This window comes from Cetorhinus maximus, chromosome 7 (genome assembly GCF_964194155.1).
Source record: "Cetorhinus maximus chromosome 7, sCetMax3.hap1.1, whole genome shotgun sequence".
In the NCBI taxonomy this organism is placed as follows: Eukaryota; Metazoa; Chordata; class Chondrichthyes; order Lamniformes; family Cetorhinidae; genus Cetorhinus; species Cetorhinus maximus.
The window spans coordinates 38,618,743-38,639,046 of NC_135885.1; the positions used below are offsets into that span (position 1 = coordinate 38,618,743).

General features: G+C 43.4%; 1 protein-coding gene across 2 annotated transcripts in view; it reads right to left on the reverse strand.

Annotated features, from left to right (window-relative positions):
* The window catches only part of b3glcta (beta 3-glucosyltransferase a), a 233,346-nt gene that overhangs the window by 194,875 nt on the left and 18,167 nt on the right, over positions 1-20,304 (reverse strand). For both annotated transcript variants that reach the window (XM_078545355.1, XM_078545354.1), the window contains exon 4: positions 96-205. In XM_078545355.1, coding sequence (XP_078401481.1) covers positions 96-205 — 110 coding nt within the window. The remainder of the gene's footprint in view (positions 1-95; positions 206-20,304) is intronic.

Consider the following 20,304-nt stretch of genomic DNA (forward strand, 5'->3'; position numbering starts at 1 on the left):
AAGGCTAGTTTATCCTTTATTGCATGTAGCTGCAAAACAATTCACCACCGCAGTGTGGATTAGCATGGCTGGTCGTACATTCTTCAGATACTAACCTGACTAAAAGCCTCAGCCTGCAGTAAGATATCCTGTTTGAGTTTGGTTGCTTGACTTGCATGGAAGGATTGCTTTTGACTCTGAATAACAAAAACAATTTCATCGATCTCTGTAAAACAGAAAAGCAACATCAAGGATAATGCAAGATTATGTTTAAATACATAAATCTGTTTCGATATAATCTTTTAGCAATAAAAACCATTTCAAAATGATTCAGTTTCCATATTTTCTTGTTTTGCAAGTTTTGTGCTCAGCCAAGTGGCCAGACCTTATTTCTGAGCAAATAATGGATGCTCCCATGTTAACTGCAGAGGAAATGGAAGCAGAGCAAACTTCCCTCTACTATGTGCCAACAATGGACTTGTGCGGCATCTTCCACAAAAACATGATGTAATCTATCTGAGTGAAACTACCACTTAGTACCAAACACTACTGAATTGTTTTGCCTCGTGAACTCATGGCCAGTAAGATTGGGGCTGCTGAAACTCTTTTCATATGTGATCAATGTCCCCTCTAAATGCTTTCGTTTTTGCGTAGCCAAATCATTTGAATGCACAAATCTTTCAGTTCTTTGCGTGGCCAAACACACACGAGTTGTATCTTAAAGAAGACAATTTGTGAATGGCATGCACAGTGCCTTCCAAGTTGCTGCATGCAGCTTAGGCCATGCAGGTTGCAGGAAACATTAGGATGAATTATACGAGGTGTTGGATTCCCAGCCTAACCTAGCAAAAAGTTGAGGAGTCCACCGAGGGGATCCCCAGTTGCCTTTATTAGGCTAGAGGTTATGAGATAGGAAGTCCCACCTCAGAAAGCTACCAGCCAATCAGCGGCCAGCAGCTCTCCAGATTTTCAGGAAAGAGGTGTGCGGCATTGGATCAAGATTTGGGTCAGTGTATGGAGTCTCGTCAGGTGCCAAGCAGCTAGGCCCCGACACGGGGTGGGGGGAGCTGTTAAGGAAGAATCCCTCCCCTTGCCCACTAGTAGCCCATGCAAGGAGACCTGCTAGGCTGGGCATTTGGCGTGGGCCTCTCCGGCTACCAGTGAAATCCCAGCAGCAGAGGCATGAGACCCTTAAGTGGGAATTAATTGCCCACTTAAGGGCTCAATTGGCCCACCGGTGAGTAAGCCACCCAATGCCATCTCCTACCAATGGTATAATTGCAGTGGGGACAGGAGAGGGCATGTATGCAGCAGTTAAGCTGCCCACTCGATTTAAGAAGTCCCTAGCCTTCAAGCCCGTCAGTGGGGGAGTGCAAAATCAAACCCTTTGTATGTGACCTTTAAAGCCAATAGTCAGCAGGATTTGGCTATATTTCTACACAGACCTGAGGTGAAAGTCTAACATCATCCAATTTCCCCAGCTGCTATTTTTGGGGGTAAATCACATATTAAAAGTATGAGGAGAGAAAAAAAATCATTTCACTGTTCTTGTTCAGCTACTTTGAGCCCAATTTTAACCCTGTGTACATGAATGGGTTCTGAGTGAGTGAAAATCGGGCCCTTAGTCTCACACACCTTTTAACAATCAAGGGAAGCAAGTGAATTGGGATTAGCCTTCTACTGATGCAATTTTTATGCCAACCACTGGAATAAAAGTGTGGGTTGTGAAGTGCCCTCAGTTGAGAATGAAACTGGAGAATCCCTCTTCCATCACGCTTGATTTGGATTTCCAGATATCAATGCTCCATACCACTGGGCCTCATGTTGCTAGGATACATTAATGCACATAAGCTTTATGCAGCAACATTTTCTACTAGTATAACATTTTAATGCAAAGAGGCGAATTGCAACACTCTCAGACAGAATATTAGAAAATATCTGTCATCTAATGGTCACTCCTTCTCTGTCACCCCTAACCTGGAGCTGCTGCAGTGGAATCTGAGGGGCTACAGTGGGGTGATATTTCCCCAGGATTGGGGGGCGGGGAGGCAGTGGTGGTGGAGGGATAGCCCCTCCAACCAAGCAGGCCTGGATAGAACTGACCAAGGAAGCCAGCATCAAAAATATGCTCCCTTTAACCTGGAGGCAGAGCACTAAAGGATCCAGGACTCCATGAGGGAATGACAGGTGATTGACATAACACTTTCAGGTGCAAATCCCCACATTCCAACTTTCCCAGGCACCTCACATCCCTCAGCTGAGTAGCCACTCATCCTATTGCCCTCTTGCACCCATGCCTCACAGTCACCCTCTACAAATGTTTTCCTTCTCTTCTCTCCACGCCAGCCATTACAAACACTCACATGTCTGAGTTCTCTCCTTGGAGGAGAAAAGAGCGCACAACTTGGCAAGAGGCAGAGATCCTGGGGATGTGAGTGGCCTCCAGTGACAGGCGCCATATCAGCCACTGGCAATACCTTCTGACCTGCTCCACTGGCAAGGCGGTCTTATTCCAGGAAGCAGATGATGTCAGCAGTGACGTGCTGGGAGGCTCAGCCTCCTGAGGCACTGGTGTTCAGACATGTCAAGAGAGCTGATCCTTGTGGTCGCTGTGTTGGGGGTCTCGACTCCTTCTAGCTGGATCTCAGTGTCCATCTCCTTTCGCACGTGGAGGGGCAAGTGTCTGAGGAGAAGGCTGGTTCTGTGTTGCTCCTGCTGATGGCAGCGGTGTTGCTTCTAATCTCACCCCTCATAAGAGGTGCCAAGTGTAACCACATATTCAAAATGCCATGGTGTTGGCTGGCAACAGAGAAGTGTAGCTGAAGATGAGTGAAGTGCTAGACAGATGAAGTGCGTTCCAAGAAGCTGACAACCACCTGTCAAGTAGGGAAAGCACTCAAAGTGCTTTAAACAACATCCTTTCACCTGGCCATGGCTAGAGCTCTTCAGTTTCATTGAACAAAGCCTTCCCAGCTTGTCAGTTTCACTGAAGAAGCTCTTCCCCCTGTGCACTTGCCTCAGTGACCCTGGCAAATTGCTGACAGGTCGGAAAATTAGAACTGAGTGTTAAAACAGTTTTTATGCTGCTTAATTATCTTGGACAAATCCAAAGACGGTTCCCTGCTCACCTTCAATTCCACCCTGGTGAAAGCCAGAAGAGGGCAGGATGATGCTGAGATCCTGACCCAATCTCAATTTCAGGAAATTGAACTCCCCACACTCACATAAACCCACCTCCCCTTGCATGGGAAAACTACCCCCCTTAATTTCCTAATCAGATTCTTTCTGTCTGAGGCCCTAAAAACTGCACAACTCTTCACCTCCGCCAACTTTCCTTCCGCTTACAATCTTCTGGCTTTTAAAACACAAGCTTCAAATCACTCAACCTAAACTAAGTATGATTCATTTGCTCTCCTCTGGTACTCTTTCCACATGTTGTTGTGTTCTGCATTATCCTTAATGGTGTCCTTTACACAGGTTTCCAAAAAATAAGTATATATGCAACAATTTTTTATTAACCATTCTGGACCAGACGCAGATTGACTAACTTGAAAACTGATAATTCTATTCAACTGGGGTGTCAGTTGAATGAAATCCTCCATTAAAATTTGAATATAATATTGTAGAATAAAATTACTTATCAATTAAAAGTAATTATCAGAAGCAAAATTCAACTTCAGCAGAGAAGAAAATGGGTGCTAATGGATCATTGTGCACCCCACATGATTTTCCTTCCCATTAAAATCAATTGAAAGGAAATAGGGGGGGGTGTATTGCAGATGACCAATCAGTTAATGCCCTTTTCTACCCATACCCAAGGTTGGGGGGATGGAATCCTGAAAGGAGGTTCAGCAGGAGGAGATGCACAGCCAAAATTTGAAGAGAGAGCAAGTGAGTCTGGAAGGCATAGAGATTATAGGCCAATTAAGACACAAGGGAGTTTGGCAAGGTTAGATGGTATTTATTTTAATGCAAGGAGGCTGACGAATAAGGCAGATGAGTTGAGGGCACAAATTAACACATGGAAGTATGATGTCATTGCTGTCACAGAAACAAGGTTAAGAGAGAGACAGGATTGGCCGCTCAATATTCCAGGATATAGGGTCTTCAGACAAGACAGGGAAGGAGGTAAAAGAGGAGGAGGTATTGCAATATTGATCAAGGAATCAATTACAGCAGTAAGGAGGGATGGCATCTTAAAAGGCTCCTCAAATGAAGCCATATGGGTAGAACTTAAAAACAAAAAAGGAGCAATCACATTGCTGGGAGTGTACTATAGGCCCCCAAACAGTCAGAGAGAAATAGAAGAGCAAATATGTAGGCAAATTTCAGAGAAATATAAAAATAATAGGGTAGTAATAGTGGGGGATTTCAACTTCCCCAACATTAACTGGGTTAGTCGTAGTGTGATAGGTTTAAAGGGAGCGGAATTCTTAAAATGCATCCAGGAGAGCTTTTTAAGCCAGTACGTAGAAGGTCCTACAAGATGGTGGGGGCGGCGGGGGGGGGTGGGGGGGTGGGTCCCGGACTTAATTTTAGGGAATGAAGCCGGGCAAGTGGTAGAGGTACCAGTGGGGGAGCATTTTGCAGATAGTAATCATAACTCCGTTACATTCAAGGTTGTTATGGAAAAGGCCAAGGATGGGCCAGATATCAGAGTTCTAAATTGGGGGACAGCCAATTGTAATAAGATCAGATATGATTTGGCCAGAGTGGACTGGGAGCAGCTACTTTTAGATAAATCTGCATCAGAGCAGTGGGATTCATTCAAGAAGGAAATAGGGAGAGTACAGGGCCAACATATTCCAGTAAAGGCAAAGGGTGAGACTAACAAATCCAGGGAACCCTGGATGTCGAAGAATGTATGCAGGATTGGATAAAAGAGAAAAGGGGAGGCTTGCAGCAGATAGCAAGGGCTCAAAACAGTGAAAGCCCTAGAGGACAGGGGATCTTAAAAAGGAAATTAAGAGAGCAAAAAGGGGGCATGAAAAAAATTGGCAGGTAAAATAAAGGAAAATCCAAAGTTATTTTACAAGTACATTAAAAGTAAGAGGATAACTAGGGAAAGAGCAGGGCCCGTTAAGGACCATAGTGGTAATTTGTGTGTGGAGCCAGAAGAGGTAGGTAGGGTTCTAAATGAATACTTTGTGTCGGTGTTCACAAGAGAGAGGGGCGACATAGGTATGGAAATCAGGCAGAAAGACAGTGATATAATGAAAGAAATTAGCATAAAGGGAGGAGGTTCTAAGTGGTCAGGCTTAAAAGTAAATAAATCTCCAGGCCCGGATGAAATGTATCCCAGGCTTTTGAGTGAGGCAAGGGAGGAGATATAAGGGGTGCTGGCAATAATTTTCAATACTTCTTTGGCCACAGGAGAGGTGCCAGAGGACTGGAGGACAGCCAATGTGGTACCGTTATTCAAGAAGGGAGGAAGGGATAAACCAGGGAACTACAGGCCAGTCAGTCTAACCTCAGTGGCGGGGAAACTATTGAAAGCAATTCTGAGGGACAGAATTAATTTACACTTGGAGAGGCAGGGATTTATCAAGGGCAGTCAGCATGGTTTTGTTAAGGGGAGGTCATGTCTGATTAATTTGATTGACTTTTTCGACAAGGTGACCAGCTGTGTACATGAGGGCAATGCATTTGACGTAGTCTACTTGGACTTCAGCAAGGCTTTTGATAAGGTCCCGCATGGTAAGAGCCATGGGATCCAAGGTAATTTTGTAAATTGGATCCAGAGGGTGATAGTCGAGGGGTAGTTTTGTGACTGGATGCCTGTGTCCAGTGGGGTTCCACAGGGATCGGTGTTGGGTCCTTTGTTGTTTGTGGTATATATAAATGATTTAGACTTGAATGTAGGAGGGTTGATCAGTAAGTTCGCAGATGATAAGAAAGTTGGTGGGGTGGTAAATAGTGAGGAGGATAGCCTTAGATTGCAGGAGGATATAGACGGGCTGGTCAGATGGGCTGATCAGTGGCAAATGTAATTTAATCTGGATAAATGTGAGGTGATGCACTTGGGCAGGACAAACAAAGCACGGAGATACACAATGAATGGTAGGACCCTGGGAAATACCAAGGATCAGAGGGACCTTGGTGTGCATGTCCACCGGTCCCTTAAGATAGCGGGACAGGTAGATGAGGTGGTTAAGAAGGCATATGGGATGCATGCCTTTATTAGCAGAGGCATAGAACATAAGAGCAGGGAGCTGGAACTGTATAAAGCGCTGGTTAGGCCACAGCTAGAATATTGCGTGCAGTTCTGGAATCCACATTATAGGAAGGATGTGATTGCACTAGAGATAGTGCAGAGGAGATTTACCAGGATGTTGCCTGGGCTGGAGAGTTTTAGTTGTGAGAAGAGATTGGATAGAATGGGGTTATTTTCCCTGAAGCAGAGGAGATTGAGGGGGGATATGATTGAGGTGTATAAAATTATGAGGGGCATAGATAAGGTAGACAGGAAGGAACTTTTCCCCTTGGTGGAGGGATCAATAACCAGGGGGCTTAGATTTATGGTAAGGGGCAGGAGGTTTAGAGGGGATGTGAGGAAGAATTTTTTCACCCAGAGGGTGGTGGGAATCTGGAACTCACTGCCTGAAAGGGTGGTTGAGGCAGAAACCCTCATAACATTGAAGAAGTATTTGGATGTGCACTTGCGATGCCATGGCATACAAGGTTATGAGCCTAATGCTGGAAAATGGGTTTAGAATAGTTAGGTCCTTGTTTGACCAGTGCAGACTTGATGGGCCAAAGGGCCTTTTTCTGTGCTATAGACCTCTATGACTATGACTCTGTGTATTTACTCCCGCTATCTTTAGAATTTATAAATCAATAACCTGATTTGTTAAATCTATAAATGTTTTAGCTTAAGAAATTCATTTATTACAGAAAACGTATGCTTATTCAGTGGATTACATGCCATTATCCAAAAAAGACTTTTAATATTTAGCGTATAAAATCTAGAGAAAGATTGTTCATAGTGCAGCCAACCCTGGGAACAAGGAGGATGAAATTATAAAATGTACCACTGAATCTTAAAGTGAAATACTACAAGGGATACTGTGCAACATTCTTAGGTGATCTCAATGAATATCCCAGACGCTCTGCAAATGATTCAAGAATATTATGTGGAGCAGTGAACTCCCAAGAGCAGAACACTTAGAATCCCTATGAGCCTCTAACTGAAGTTCCACTCAAAGTGGATCCTATAAATTATACAGCTAACCAAACTAGATCATCAAATATTTATCGATGAGGAAGATTATATTATCCTTATTAATTCATCCATCCAGTCACACCCTGCTTTCCTCCCATTACTGCAACCAGTTGTTTCCAGAATGTTATCAAGTTTTAACCTGCACCACTCTACCAGGAATCAATTATTGATCATTTTGTGTGTGAACCTGAATAAGGATTATTCTTATGACAAAAAATAAAAGTTACTTCAGCTGCAGTGCTCAGCAAGAAGTCTTTGCAGAGAAGAAAGCTTCATCTGATAACTAATTCCAGTTTTGACACTGCTGGGACAAGACTTCAACTTTCAGGAATCCTACATGACAATCATCGTGCTTGCAGCTGTGCTAGCATAGATAATGTAAGAAAGAACAAACTTGCATTTATAAAGCACTTTTCACAGCCTCAGGACTAGCTAAAATGTTTCACAGCCAATTTTTGAGGTGTAGTCAATACTGAAATGAAGGGGAATGGGGAGGCAATCTGCACACAACAGAGTGTCAAAAACAGTAATAATGTAAACAACCTATTAAACTTTGCAGTTATGCTGGACGAGGGATGATTGTTGAGCATCCATGAGGGCTCCACTGCTCTTGGAATAATGCCATAGGTATATTTTACATCCTGAAGTCACTGGATTGAAGAGTCTCTGGGAAGTCCAAAATTGTACAGAAAATCAATGATATAATCACTTGCACGGTAACAAAAATGTCAGAAAAAATGAACTCCATGTTCTAATTTCCCAATATTCTGTTTGCTTAACAACATAAACCAAAAATTGTACAAAGTTGAGAAAGCTGTTAAAAAAGGCTTACAGAAACGATGCCTTTATAGAGGCGTAGAGTACAAAAGCAAGGAACTTGAAGTATTGCGGTCAATTCTGGGTACCACATTTTAGGAAAGACGTTAACCTTAGAGTGGGGATAGAGGATAATTACTGGAATGTACCAGGGATGAAGGCTCTATTATGAGGGGAGAACAATGCAGCTGGGATTTCTCTCCTTACAGCAGAGAACGTTAAGGGGGGATTCGATAGAGGTATTCAAAATCATGAAAGATTTTGATAAGAGTAAATAAGGAGAAACTGCTTCCTGTGGCATAAGGGCCAGTAACCAGAGGACACTGATTTAATGTGATTGACAAAAGAATCAGAAGTGACATGAGGAAAATATTTTTTACACAAGTTGTTATCGTCTAGGATATACTACCTGAAAGGATGACGGAAGTGGTTTCAATAATAACGTTCAAATGGGAATTGGATAAATACTTGGAAGGGAAATATTTGTAGCACTATGGGGGAAAAGGAGAGAAATGTGAATGCTTTGATAGCTCTTTTAATGAGCAGACAGAAACAATGGGACAAATGGTCTCCTATGCTGTATCATTCTATGACTCTAAGTAATCATTGCTTTACAAAATGTACACATGGGAAATATGTATTCTTCTCACCTACTTATCAGAAATACTGGAGATGGGTATCATGTCTGAATAATCTGCAAATTCCACTCAAAGTACTGGGAATGAATGTCAATGGAGGGCTTAATTAGTCATCATTTTACTCCTGAGTGTTGGCTTCCCTGTTTTATCTCTCTAAATGTCAACTGTTTAGGTGAGCACAGAAAATCTCAGGACACCAGTAAGAATTTTATCTATCATACTTTTTTTTTAAAAAAGCAATTACTTTTAGCAGTTTCATTGACATAAAGAAATATTGTTTTGTTTTAAACTGTTTCAGTCCCTAAAAACATTATGCATATTTCTTTGGAACTTAAACAACCCTGAATAATTTGCGAATAACTAAAATGTAAAAATATAAAAAGGTAATATGCTTTAGAATCTAGAACATAAGAAAACTATGATATACTTGGCATTGATGGCAAATCATTCAACAACTTACAGCTGCAGTATAAATATAGGAGGTTAGGAACTGCTAGAGAAAAAAGATCACTTCCCATAGATTTCACGTTCTAGTCTCATATGACAACAGCATTGATTGCTATAGTCAATAATATACAACAGACCCAGAAATGACGAGAAAAATCCAACTGATGCAGATAAACAAACTACGCTAACCACAAAGATAAATCCCATTCTACCTGTTTACAGAAATTATTTTAACCTTTGAATTGTATACACTGCAGGTTCATAATGACCATTTATATTGCTAGCCACCATCAATCACACTCCACTAAAACGATTTACAGCTCACACTAACTGTTTGTTACTAATTTTAAAGCTGAAGTGAATTGGATTTCTAAATTAGACAAGCACAGAAGTTTTTTTTCACTTTCTGAACAATGAGAAAAGGTTGTGCTTTAGTATATATCCATGTAATGTAATTTTTAAAATCCAAGTAAAATCTATAATCCAATTTATAATAGGCTCTGTGGATTTGTTCAGCAGAGATATGGAAACAGCCTATGGAGGACAATGAAGTCTGAAATGAGCATACAAAGATGGGCAGGAAAACAAGTTGTGAGGAGGATACGAAGAGGCTGCAAAGACATATGGACAGATTAAGTGAGTGGGTAAAAATTTGGCAGATGGAGCATAATGTGGAGAATGTGAGGTTGTCCACTTTGGCAGGGTGGAAAAGCAAAATATTTAAATGGAGAGAGACTGCAAAATGCTGTGGAACAGAGGGATCTGGGTATCCTTATACATGAATCACAAAAGGTTTGCACACAGGTACAGCAAGTAATTAGGAACACAAATGGAATGTTGGCCTTTACTGCAAGGGGAATGAGTATTAAAGTCATCTTGCTATAACTGTTCAGAACATTAGTGAGAAAGCACCTGGAGTAGTGTGTCCAGTTTTGGTCCCCTTACTTAAGGACAGATGAACTTGCTTTGGATGCAGATAAGGGAAGGTTCACTAGACTGATTTCTGGGGTGAAGGGGTTGTCTTATAAGGAAAAGTTGAGTAGGCTGGATCTATACTCATTGGAGTTTAGAAGAATGAGAGGTGATCTTATTGAAATATATAAAGATACTTAGGGGGCTTGAAAGGGTAGATGCTGAGGGGATGTTTCCTCTCAAGGAGGAATCTAGAACCAGGTAGCACAGCTTAAAAGTAAGGAGTCTCCCATTTATGACAGAGATGAGGAGGAATTTCTTCTCTCATAAGGTCATTAGACTTTGGAACTCTCTTCTCCAGAGTGCAGTGGAGGCTGGATCATTGAATTATATATCGGAGGCTGAGTTGGACAGATTTTTGATCAGCAAGGGAGTCAAGGGTTATTGGGGGCAGGCTGGAAGTGAACTTAAGGCCATAGTCAGGTCATCCCTAATCTTATTGAATGGCGGAGCAGGCTCGAGGGGCCGAATGTCCCACTCCTGCTCCTATTTCTTATGATCTTTATGATCAGGTAAAAATGTATTTTGCATTACTAGGGACGGGGTGAAACTGTAAGCGTCTGCTGCCTTATTCCTCTGAAACTGACAACAACTTCTAGGCTGGGATTTCATGCAAAGGCAGTGCCCCGCCCCACCCCACTCCTCCCCACCTATCCCAGACTGGCCAGAAATTTGGGCTGGCTCCAGTGAGTTGGGGGAGTGGGGATCTTCACTTGCGAGGGCAAGGGAGGCATCTTCCCGCAGTGGCAGTCTGTGCCGTGGAGAGGACAGTCCATGGGCTACAGGGTGCCCAATCAGGAAAGCCAACCAAACTCCAGCCTGTAGGGAGGCCACCAGGTTTTAACGCGTGACCTCCTGACCTCCCTCAGTGGTAAAGTGCAACCCACTCCCACCACCGCCAGCAGCAGTGGGAACAGGCCCTTAGGGCTATCCACCGCCTTTCCCATCATTGAAAAAAATACCAGAGATGGAAAGGCGATGGGAATGGCATCCCCTGATTTAATATACACCCTCCACTACCTCTCCACCCACTGTCTCCAAGCCTGGGGAGGGCGCGGGGGGGTACATAAAGTTCCAACCCTGGAATTGTGCAGTTAAATGTGGAAATTCAGAAGCTGTGTCTGTGATTCTATGCTTCTGCATAGTATGCACTGTTGAAGTCGCTGCAGACTGCAATCAATTGAAAATTACTGAACTGACAAGAACTTGTCCTTTTATGCTATTAGTATCACAAAGAACCCTGGAAAAGTTACACCTTGTTGAATAAGACATAAGAGGTTGTTTTGTCTCCCAAACCAACCTGGCCCAGATGTAAAAACAAAAAAAATGCTGGAAATACTCAGCAGGTCAGGCAGCATCAGTGGAGAGAGAAGCAGAGTTAATGTTTCAAGTTGATAACCTTTCATCAGAGCTCGTAAAAGTTAGAAACGTTATAGATTATAGGCAGGTGAAAGGTGGGGGTATAGAAAAAGAACAAAAGGGAAGGCTGGAGAAATTAAATGATAAAGATATGGTGGTGCAGAGGCAAGGAGAGTGATAATGGAACAAGTAAAGAAAGAAAAATAGGTTTCGAGGAGGTGTGAATGACAAGATGAAGAAGAGCTGTCATCCGAAAGTAAAGACAAGACTAAAAATGAGAGTAAAATCGAAATCTGCAAAGAAAAAGGAAATATAATGGGGGCAAAGACTACAGCTTGAAACTGTTCAACTCAATGTTGAGGCCAAGAAGCATGTAAAGTACTGAATGAAAGGATGATGCACAGTTCCAATGAAAGTGGAAACGGAGATGAAAATAGGTGGTCTTAGTGATGGCACCAATAGGAATCAAATGTGATACCAAGCTTGCAACCAATCTGGTTCAGCCTCAAACAGTTGGTACGTAAAGGGTTGATGTGGGACTGAGTGCAGTGCTGCCCACACAGTGATGTAAGAAGACACCTGACCCAGAGTCAGGGTCAGTCTGGAGATAAGCATAGTTGGGTTAAGACCTAGAATGAGGTCAGTTCTATACCTATACCTTCTACTATATATACACATACATAGTTAAGTGTTGTTAACAAAGACTTGCTGTTAACATACTCCAGACTGGAAGCCTACTTCATGGTGTCCGAAGCAGGATTCTTCATGGTAGCGTCCTCGGGATTAAAATCCCCATCCTCACAACAATGCTGAGAAACTATGAAAAAGGACACCTTCAATGGATTCTGCACTGAACCTAACTCCCAACTGAAGCTACAGGCGCTGAGAAAATTCACCAGAAAGAAAAAGCTCCAGAGACACAAGAACCTGGAAGCAGTAAAGAAAGGTAAAGTTTTACTCAAGCAGAATACTCCAGTGCCTCCCCATTGGAAGTCCAGCTTCAGCAAGCAGCACTCGCCACCTGCAAGGGTGAGATAAAATGTTTAAAATTCCAGGCCAGCTAGCCCCGAGAAACCGCTTTAAGTCGTTCAGTCAAAGGTGCCGTTTGAAAGCTACTCACTGCTAAACCCAATTCCAAACTCTAAGTGTTGGTGCGTGGCTCCCAAGTCAGTCAACAAAAAAGAATCATCATTAATAATTCATTTCATCGACTCCAGGTACCTCACGACCCACGGTTCTTGTTCAAGAATCATAACGCGATACCGCCGAATTGGTTAAGCCAGCAGCCAGCAGACCTACGCCACCAGTGTAGTCCCTTCTTCTTCAGGCAGAAACACGCTGCCGCCATTTTGAAAAGTACGCCAAAAACCGACAGGTACGGGAAGACCCCTTGCTCAGTGGTAACCAGCGAAGCCCTCTTGGAAGCCTGCAATCTCTTAAAGCTGTACCCACACTTTTTTAAATCATCAAAAATGGATTGCACTTCATAAAAACATAGGAAAGAGGAGCAGCAGTAGGCCATTCTGCATGCAATTCTGGTCGCCACATTACCAGAAGGATATGGAGGCGTTGGAGAGGGTGCAGAGGAGGTTTACCAGGATGTTGCCTGGTCTGGAGGTTATTAGCTATGAGGAGAGGTTGGAGAAACTCAGATTGTTCTCACTAGAGCGATGGAGATTGAGGGGCGACTTGATAGAAGTTTACAAAATTATGAGTGGCATGGACAGAGTAGATAGTCAGAAGCTTTTTCCCAGGGTAGAAGAGTCAATTACTAGGGGACATAGATTTAAGGTGAGAGGAGAAAACTATAGAGGAGATGTGCAGGGCAAGTTTTTTACGCAGAGGGTAGTGAGTGTCTAGAATTCACTGCCAGAGATGGTGGTGGAAGCAGGTATGATAGTGGTGTTTAAGAGGCAGCTTGACAAGTACATGAATAGGATGGGAATAGAGGGATACGGACCCCGGAAGTGCAAAATGTTTTAGTTGACGGGCAATATGATCAGCGCAGGCTTGGAGGGCCAAAGGGCCTGTTCCTGCGCTGTACTTTTCTTTGTTCTTTGTTCTATTCGGCCCTTCGAGCCTGCTCCGCCATTCATTATGATCATGGCTGATCACTCAACTCAATAGCCTGCTCCCGCTTTCTCCCCATATCCTTTGATTCCTTTTGCCCCAAGAGCTATATCTAACTCCTTCTTGAAAACAGTGTTTTGGCCTCAACTACTTTCTCTGGTAGCGAATTCCATAGGCTCACCACTCTCTGGGTGAAGAAATTTCTCCTCATCTCAGTCCTAAATGGTCTACCCCGTATCCTCAGACTGTGACCCCTGGTTCTGGACTCCCCCACCATCGGGAACATTCTTCCTGCATCTACTCTGTCTAGCCCTGTTAGAATTTTATAGGTTTCTATGAGATCTCCCCTCATTCTTCTGAACTCCAGCGAATATAACCCTAACCAACTCAATCTTTCCTCATATGTCAGTCCCACCATCCCAGGAAACAGTCTGGTAAACCTTCGCTGCACTCCCTCTATAGCAAGTACATCCTTCCTCAGATGAGAAGGCCAAAACTGCACACAATATTCCAGGTGTGGTCTCACCAAGGCCCTGTACAATTGCAACAAGACATCCCTGCTCCTGTACTCGAATCCTCTGGCTATGAAGGCCAACATACCATTTGCCTTCTTTACCGCCTGCTGCACCTGCATGCTTACCTTAAGCAACTGGTGTACGAACACCCAGGCTCGTTGTACATTCCCCTCTCTCAATTTATAGCCATTCAAATAATAATCTGCCTTCCTGTTTTTACTACCAAAGTGGATAACCTCACATTTATGCACATTATACTGTATCTGCCATGCATTTGCCCACTCATTCAGCTTGTCCAAATCACACTGAAGCATCTCTGCATCCTCCTCATAGCTCACCCTCCCACCTAGCTTTGTCTCATCTGCAAATTTGGAGATATTACATTTAGTTCCCTCATCTAAATCATTAATATACATTGTGAATAGCTGGGGTCCCAGCACCAATCCCTGCGGTACCCCATTAGTCACTGTCTGCCATTCGGAAAAAGAACCGTTTATTCCTACTCTTTGTTTCCTGTCTGCTAACCAGTTTTCTATCCATCTCAATACACTACCCCCAATCCCATGTGCTTTAATTTTACACGCTAATCTCTTATGTGGGACTTTATCGAAAGCCTTCTGAAAGTCCAAATAAACCACATCCACTGGCTCCCCTTCTTCAACTCTACTAGTTACATCCTCGAAAAAGTCCAATAGATTTGTCAAGCATGATTTCCCTTTCGTAAATCCATGCTGACTCTGTCCGATTCTGGCACTGTTTTCCAAGTGCTCAGCTATTATATCTTTTATAATGGACTCTAGAATTTTCCCCACTACCGACGTCAGGCTGACTGGTCTATAATTCCCTGTTTTCTCTCTAACTCCCTTTTTAAATAGTGGGGTTACATTAGCTACCCTCCAATCTGTAGGAACTGTTCCGGAGTCTATAGAATCTCGGAAGATGACCACCAATGCATCCACTATTTCTAGGGCCACTTCCTTAGGTACTCTGGGCTGTAGATTATCAGGCCCTGGGGATTTATCGGCCTTCAATCCCATCAATTTCTCCAACACCATTTCCCTACTAATACTGATTTCTTTCAGTTCATCCCTCTCATTAAACCCTGTGTTCCCCAACATTTCTGGTATGTTATTTGTGTCCTCCTTTGTGAAGACAGAACCAAAATATGTATTTAGTTAAAAGCAAAAAACTGCAGATGCTGGAAATCCAAAACAAAAACAAAAATACCTGGAAAAAGTCAGCAGGTCTGGCAGCATCAGCGGAGAGGAACACAGTTAACGTTTTGAGTCCGAATGACCCTTCAACAGAACTAAGTAAAAATAGAAGAGAGGTGAAATATAAGCTGGTTTAAGGGGGGGTGGTGGGACAAGTAGAGCTGGATAGAGGGCCAGTGATAGGTGGAGATAACCAAAAGATGTCACAGACAAAAGGCCAAAGAGGTGTTGAAGGTGGTGATATTATCTGAAGTTATGTGCTAATTAAGGGTAGAAAGCAGGACAAGCAAGGTACAGATAGCCCTAGTGGGGGTGGTGTGGGGTGAAGGAATCAAAAAAGGCTAAAAGGTAGAGATTAAACAATGGATGGAAATACATTTAAAAATAATGGAAATAGGTGGGAAAAGAAAAATCTATATAAATTGTTGGGAAAAAAAGGGAAGGATCAGAAAGGGGGTGGGGATGGAGGAGAGAGTTCATGATCTAAAATTGTTGAACTTAATATTCAGTCCGGAAGGCTGTAAAGTGCCTAGTCGGAAGATGAGGTGCTGCTCCTCCAGTTTGCGTTGAGCTTCACTGGAACAATGCAGTAGGCCAAGGATGGACATGTGGGCATGAGAGCAGGGTGGAGTGTTGAAATGGCAAGCGACAGGGAGGTCTGGGTAATGCTTGCGGACAGACTGAAGGTGTTCTGCAAAGCGGTCATCCAGTCTGCGTTTGGTCTCTCCAATGTAGAGGAAACTGCATTGGGAGCAACGAATGCAGTAGACTAAATTGAGGGAAGTGCAAGTGAAATGCTGCTTCACTTGAAAGGAATGTTTGGGCCCTTGGACGGTGAGGAGAGGGGAAGTAAAGGGGCAGGTGTTGCACCTTCTGCGGTTGCATAGGAAGGTGCCGTGGGAGGGGGTTGAGGTGTAAGGGGTGATGGAGGAGTGGACTAGGGTGTCCTGGAGGGAATAATCCTATTTAGTTCCTGTATTTAGTTGGTCAGCCATTTCTTTGTTCCCCATTATAAATTACCCTGTTTCTGACTGTAAGGGACCTACTTTTGCCTTCACCAATCTTTTTCTCTTCACATACCTTTAGAAACTTTTACAATCAGTTTTTATGTTCCCCGCAAGTTTACTCTCGTATTTTCCCCTTCTTAATCAATCCTTTGGTCCTCCTTTGCTGAATTCTAAAGCGCTCCCAATCCTGTTGTTTTTTCTGGCCAATTTTTATGCCTCATCCTTGGATCTAATACTATCTCTAATTTGTAAGCCATGGTTTGGCCACCTTTCCTATTTTATTTTTGCGTCAGACAGGAATAAACAATTGTTGCAGTTCACCCATGCGCTCTTGAACGTTTGCCATTGCCTATCCACCGTCATCCCTTTTAAGTAACGTTTCCCAATCCATCATAGCCAACTCGCGCCTCATATCATCGTAGCTTCCTTTATTAAGATTCAGGACCCTAGTCTCAGACTCAACTACGTCATTCTCCACCTTGATGAAGAATTCTATCATATTATGGTCGCTCATCCCCAAGGGGGATAACTAGATTGCCAATTATTCCTTTCTCATTACACAATACCCAGTCTAGGATGGCCTGTACTCTAGTTAATTCTTCAATATATTGGTCTAGAAAACCAGCCCGTATACATTCCAGAAATTCCTCCTCTATGTTATTGTTACTAATTTGATTTGCTAAATCTATATGCAGATTAAAGTCACCCATAATTACAGATGTGCCTTTATTGCATGCATCTCTAATTTCCTGTTTAATGCCATTCCCAACATCACCACTACAGTTTGGGGGTCTTTATACAACCCCCACTAACGTTTTTTTGCCCCTTAGTGTTTCTCAGCTCTACCCATACAGATTCCACACCTGCCCAGCTAAGCGACCCTGCCAGTGCTCCAGTGTGAAGTGCCCTCACAGGAAAGATCAGTGTCCTGCGAGCACTGCCTAATGCTTCCACTGCATCCAACAGGGACACTTTGGTAAACTGTGCAAATCAAAACTTCAGCACCACACAGACATTCCAAAAGGTAATCCATGAGGTTGAGACCGAAGACCTAGAAGATGCACAGCCATGCTTCTTGGGTGACATCAGAGAATGCAGTTCTTCATTTCGCAATGCTGATAATCTGGTAAACAATCATCTATCAAAATTTAAACCAGATTCAGGTGCCAGCATTACAGTCCTGTCAGACAAGGAACCATGGCTCCAAGGATTCAAACGACAGACACTCCACTGTATGGAGAAGGGGTAGTCTGACTCCCGGTTATCGGCATGATTCTTAAACTACTGAGGTTTGGTGACAAACAAACCTTTGAGCTGATGTATGACGTCCGCAATCAGCCTTTGTCTCTTCTGAGCAGAGATGCCTGCATAGCCCTCAATCTTATCCAGCCGGCAGAAGATGTCAAGACTACCATAGTCATCAGTCAGCCAGAACAGCCGGTCCTGAGTCTTCAAACAATAAGGAATATTCAGACTCTGATTTCATCTGTGATCTTTCTTTTTTTTTGCAGAGCAGGTCAGCCCATAAATATTCCAGGTCCTGGAAAGTCCCCAGTGGTCAGACTAACCTACCACACGCGAGATTACCATAGCACCTCTGGTGGCAGTGGTACCAGAGAGCATCAACAGTCTGAGCAGCCTCTACCTCAAATTATGATGATAGTACAGTTGGTCAACACACTAACCACTGTGTGAGCACAGCAGCTTCCAGTCAGCTTGCCAAAGCCACAAGGGATGGTGGAACCTGGTAGCAGTTACATAAGAAATAGGAACAGGAGCAGACCAGCCAATCTTCTATCCATGCTAATATGTTACCCCCTGCACCTTTATTTTCCATAATAACCTTTATGTGGCACCTTATCAAATGCCTTCTGGAAATTCAAGTACAGTAAGTCTACAGGCTCCCCTTTATCCACTTGTATGTTACTCCTTCAAAAAACTCCAATAAATTCATTTACTTTGTTATGAATGCTACGCACATTAAGATAGACAGCTTCAGCTTTGTCTTTTTGTTACCTTTGTAACATCAAGTCTTGACTGTTGATGTATTCTTAGGCTTTTTCTCTCTATCCCTTCCTGCCATTCTCTGACCCTCATTTGTCATATTACTATTTTGCTCTCCTGTCTTGACTCTATACCTTGAATTGCTACCTCTACCCAAGCTTGATCCCTCACTCCTCTTGTTTAAAGCCCTCTCTACTTCCCTCGTTATGCGATTTGTGAGGACACTCGTCCCAGCATGGTTCAGGTGTAAACCGTCCAAATGGTACAGCCCCTACTTTCCCCAGTACTGATGCAAGTGCCCCACAAACCAGAACCCACTTCTCCCAGACCAGTCTCTGAGCCACACATTCATCTTTCTAATCTTATTTGCCCTATGGCAATTTGTACGTGGCTCAGGTAATAATCCAGCCATGATCTTATTGCGCCATCAACAACAAAAAGCAAATGTGAGCATGCTACTCAATCTTCTTCTTGTCACAGGAACACTCTTCCTCAGCCTCAGTGAGCTTCCAGATGGCCTGAATGGAAAAGAAGGAAGGAAAACATCGGCAAGTAGACAAATACCACTTTTGTCCACCCCGCAAGAAATGGTCAAGAGTAACAACAGTCCAACACCACCAAACCAGCCAGACCAACCAGATGTGGTTTAACCTCAAGCAATGGAAGAAATGGGTGAGACCATACTCAAACACCAGTAAAACCTCCAAGCCAGCAACAAGAACAAGCAACACTGGAGCACAGCACTCCCGGCAGAACAGCGAACGAGATGCGAAGGGTTATAAAGCCTCCAGACCACCTGAACCTCTAACTTCTCTTTTGTTGGAGGTGATCATTGGCTGGCGTTTGTGTAGCACGAATGCTACTTGCCACCGCCACCTTCTCAAGAACAATTAGGGATTGGCAACAAATGCTGGCTTTGCCAGCGGCGCCCACATCCTATGAAAGCATTAAAAAAACCAAGCCTGAATGCTGTTCAGATCTTGTACAGACTTCCATCGCTTTGCTGATAAGTGAGAGTAAACTGACAGGCCAATAATTGACCAGATTGTCCTGCTTTTATTGGACAGGAAATAGTAGGCAACTTTCCACATTGTCAGGTTGATGCCAATGTGTAGCTCTACAGGAAGAGGCTAGTTCTGAAGCCTGTGATGTTGTCAGGGTCCTTAGCCCTGGCCTACAGGAATTCAATGGCGGGCAAAGTTTTAAAACTTACCTGGGCCTCTTCAATTCCCCCTACCATGTTGCTGCTACCAGGCTGCAGACAGTAAAGGACTTACCATGTTGAAATAAAAATTACATCGGAGCGTCGATAAACATTAACAGGCCACGAGCTTTGAAACTTAAGTACGGCCCCACCGTCTGCTTTTAGCGGGAACCTCGTCTAGGACCTGATTCGCACCATAAATTTTACGGTGGTCAAGTACATGGAAGCATGGAGGCAGCATTTACCTATTTGAGATTTTAATACCTCTCCCATGGTCATGGCGATGTCCAAATGTCCAAAGAACTCAAACGGTTCTTCAACACAGCACATCTCAGGAGGTTCCAGATGACTCGTTACTTGAGGGTTTTCTATTTAGAAAGTCTAACTGCCTTTTGATTCAAATAGAATAATCTGTTTAAAGCTAGAAGTAAGTAGACTAGAAACAATCTGTTTTGGGTAATAAACCTCTCAGATTGAAAAACGGCATGTCAGCCAAACAGTAACTGAAGTAATCCTGGAGAATTGCACATCAAATTTTCTTTATAAGCCTGTTGACAGTGAGACTATAAAAATGCACTTCTCAACATTGTATATGGTAGATTTTAGCTGACTGCTAAATTCCTTTGTCATTATGGGGTGAAGTTTTCCTATGGTGGGCGGGTTGTTTGGGAGCGGGCGCGGATGGGCGTGGAGCCAATTAAGGCCTGCCCAGTGTAACACGCAGCCGGAAGTGCTCAGCACTACCTACGCGGGCGGGGGAAGGAGGGAGAGTGCATGAAAGAGCTCAGCAATCTCCCTGAAGCACAGAACTGCCTCAGGAAGATTAAGTAGATAATCAAACTTTTTTAAAAATAAAG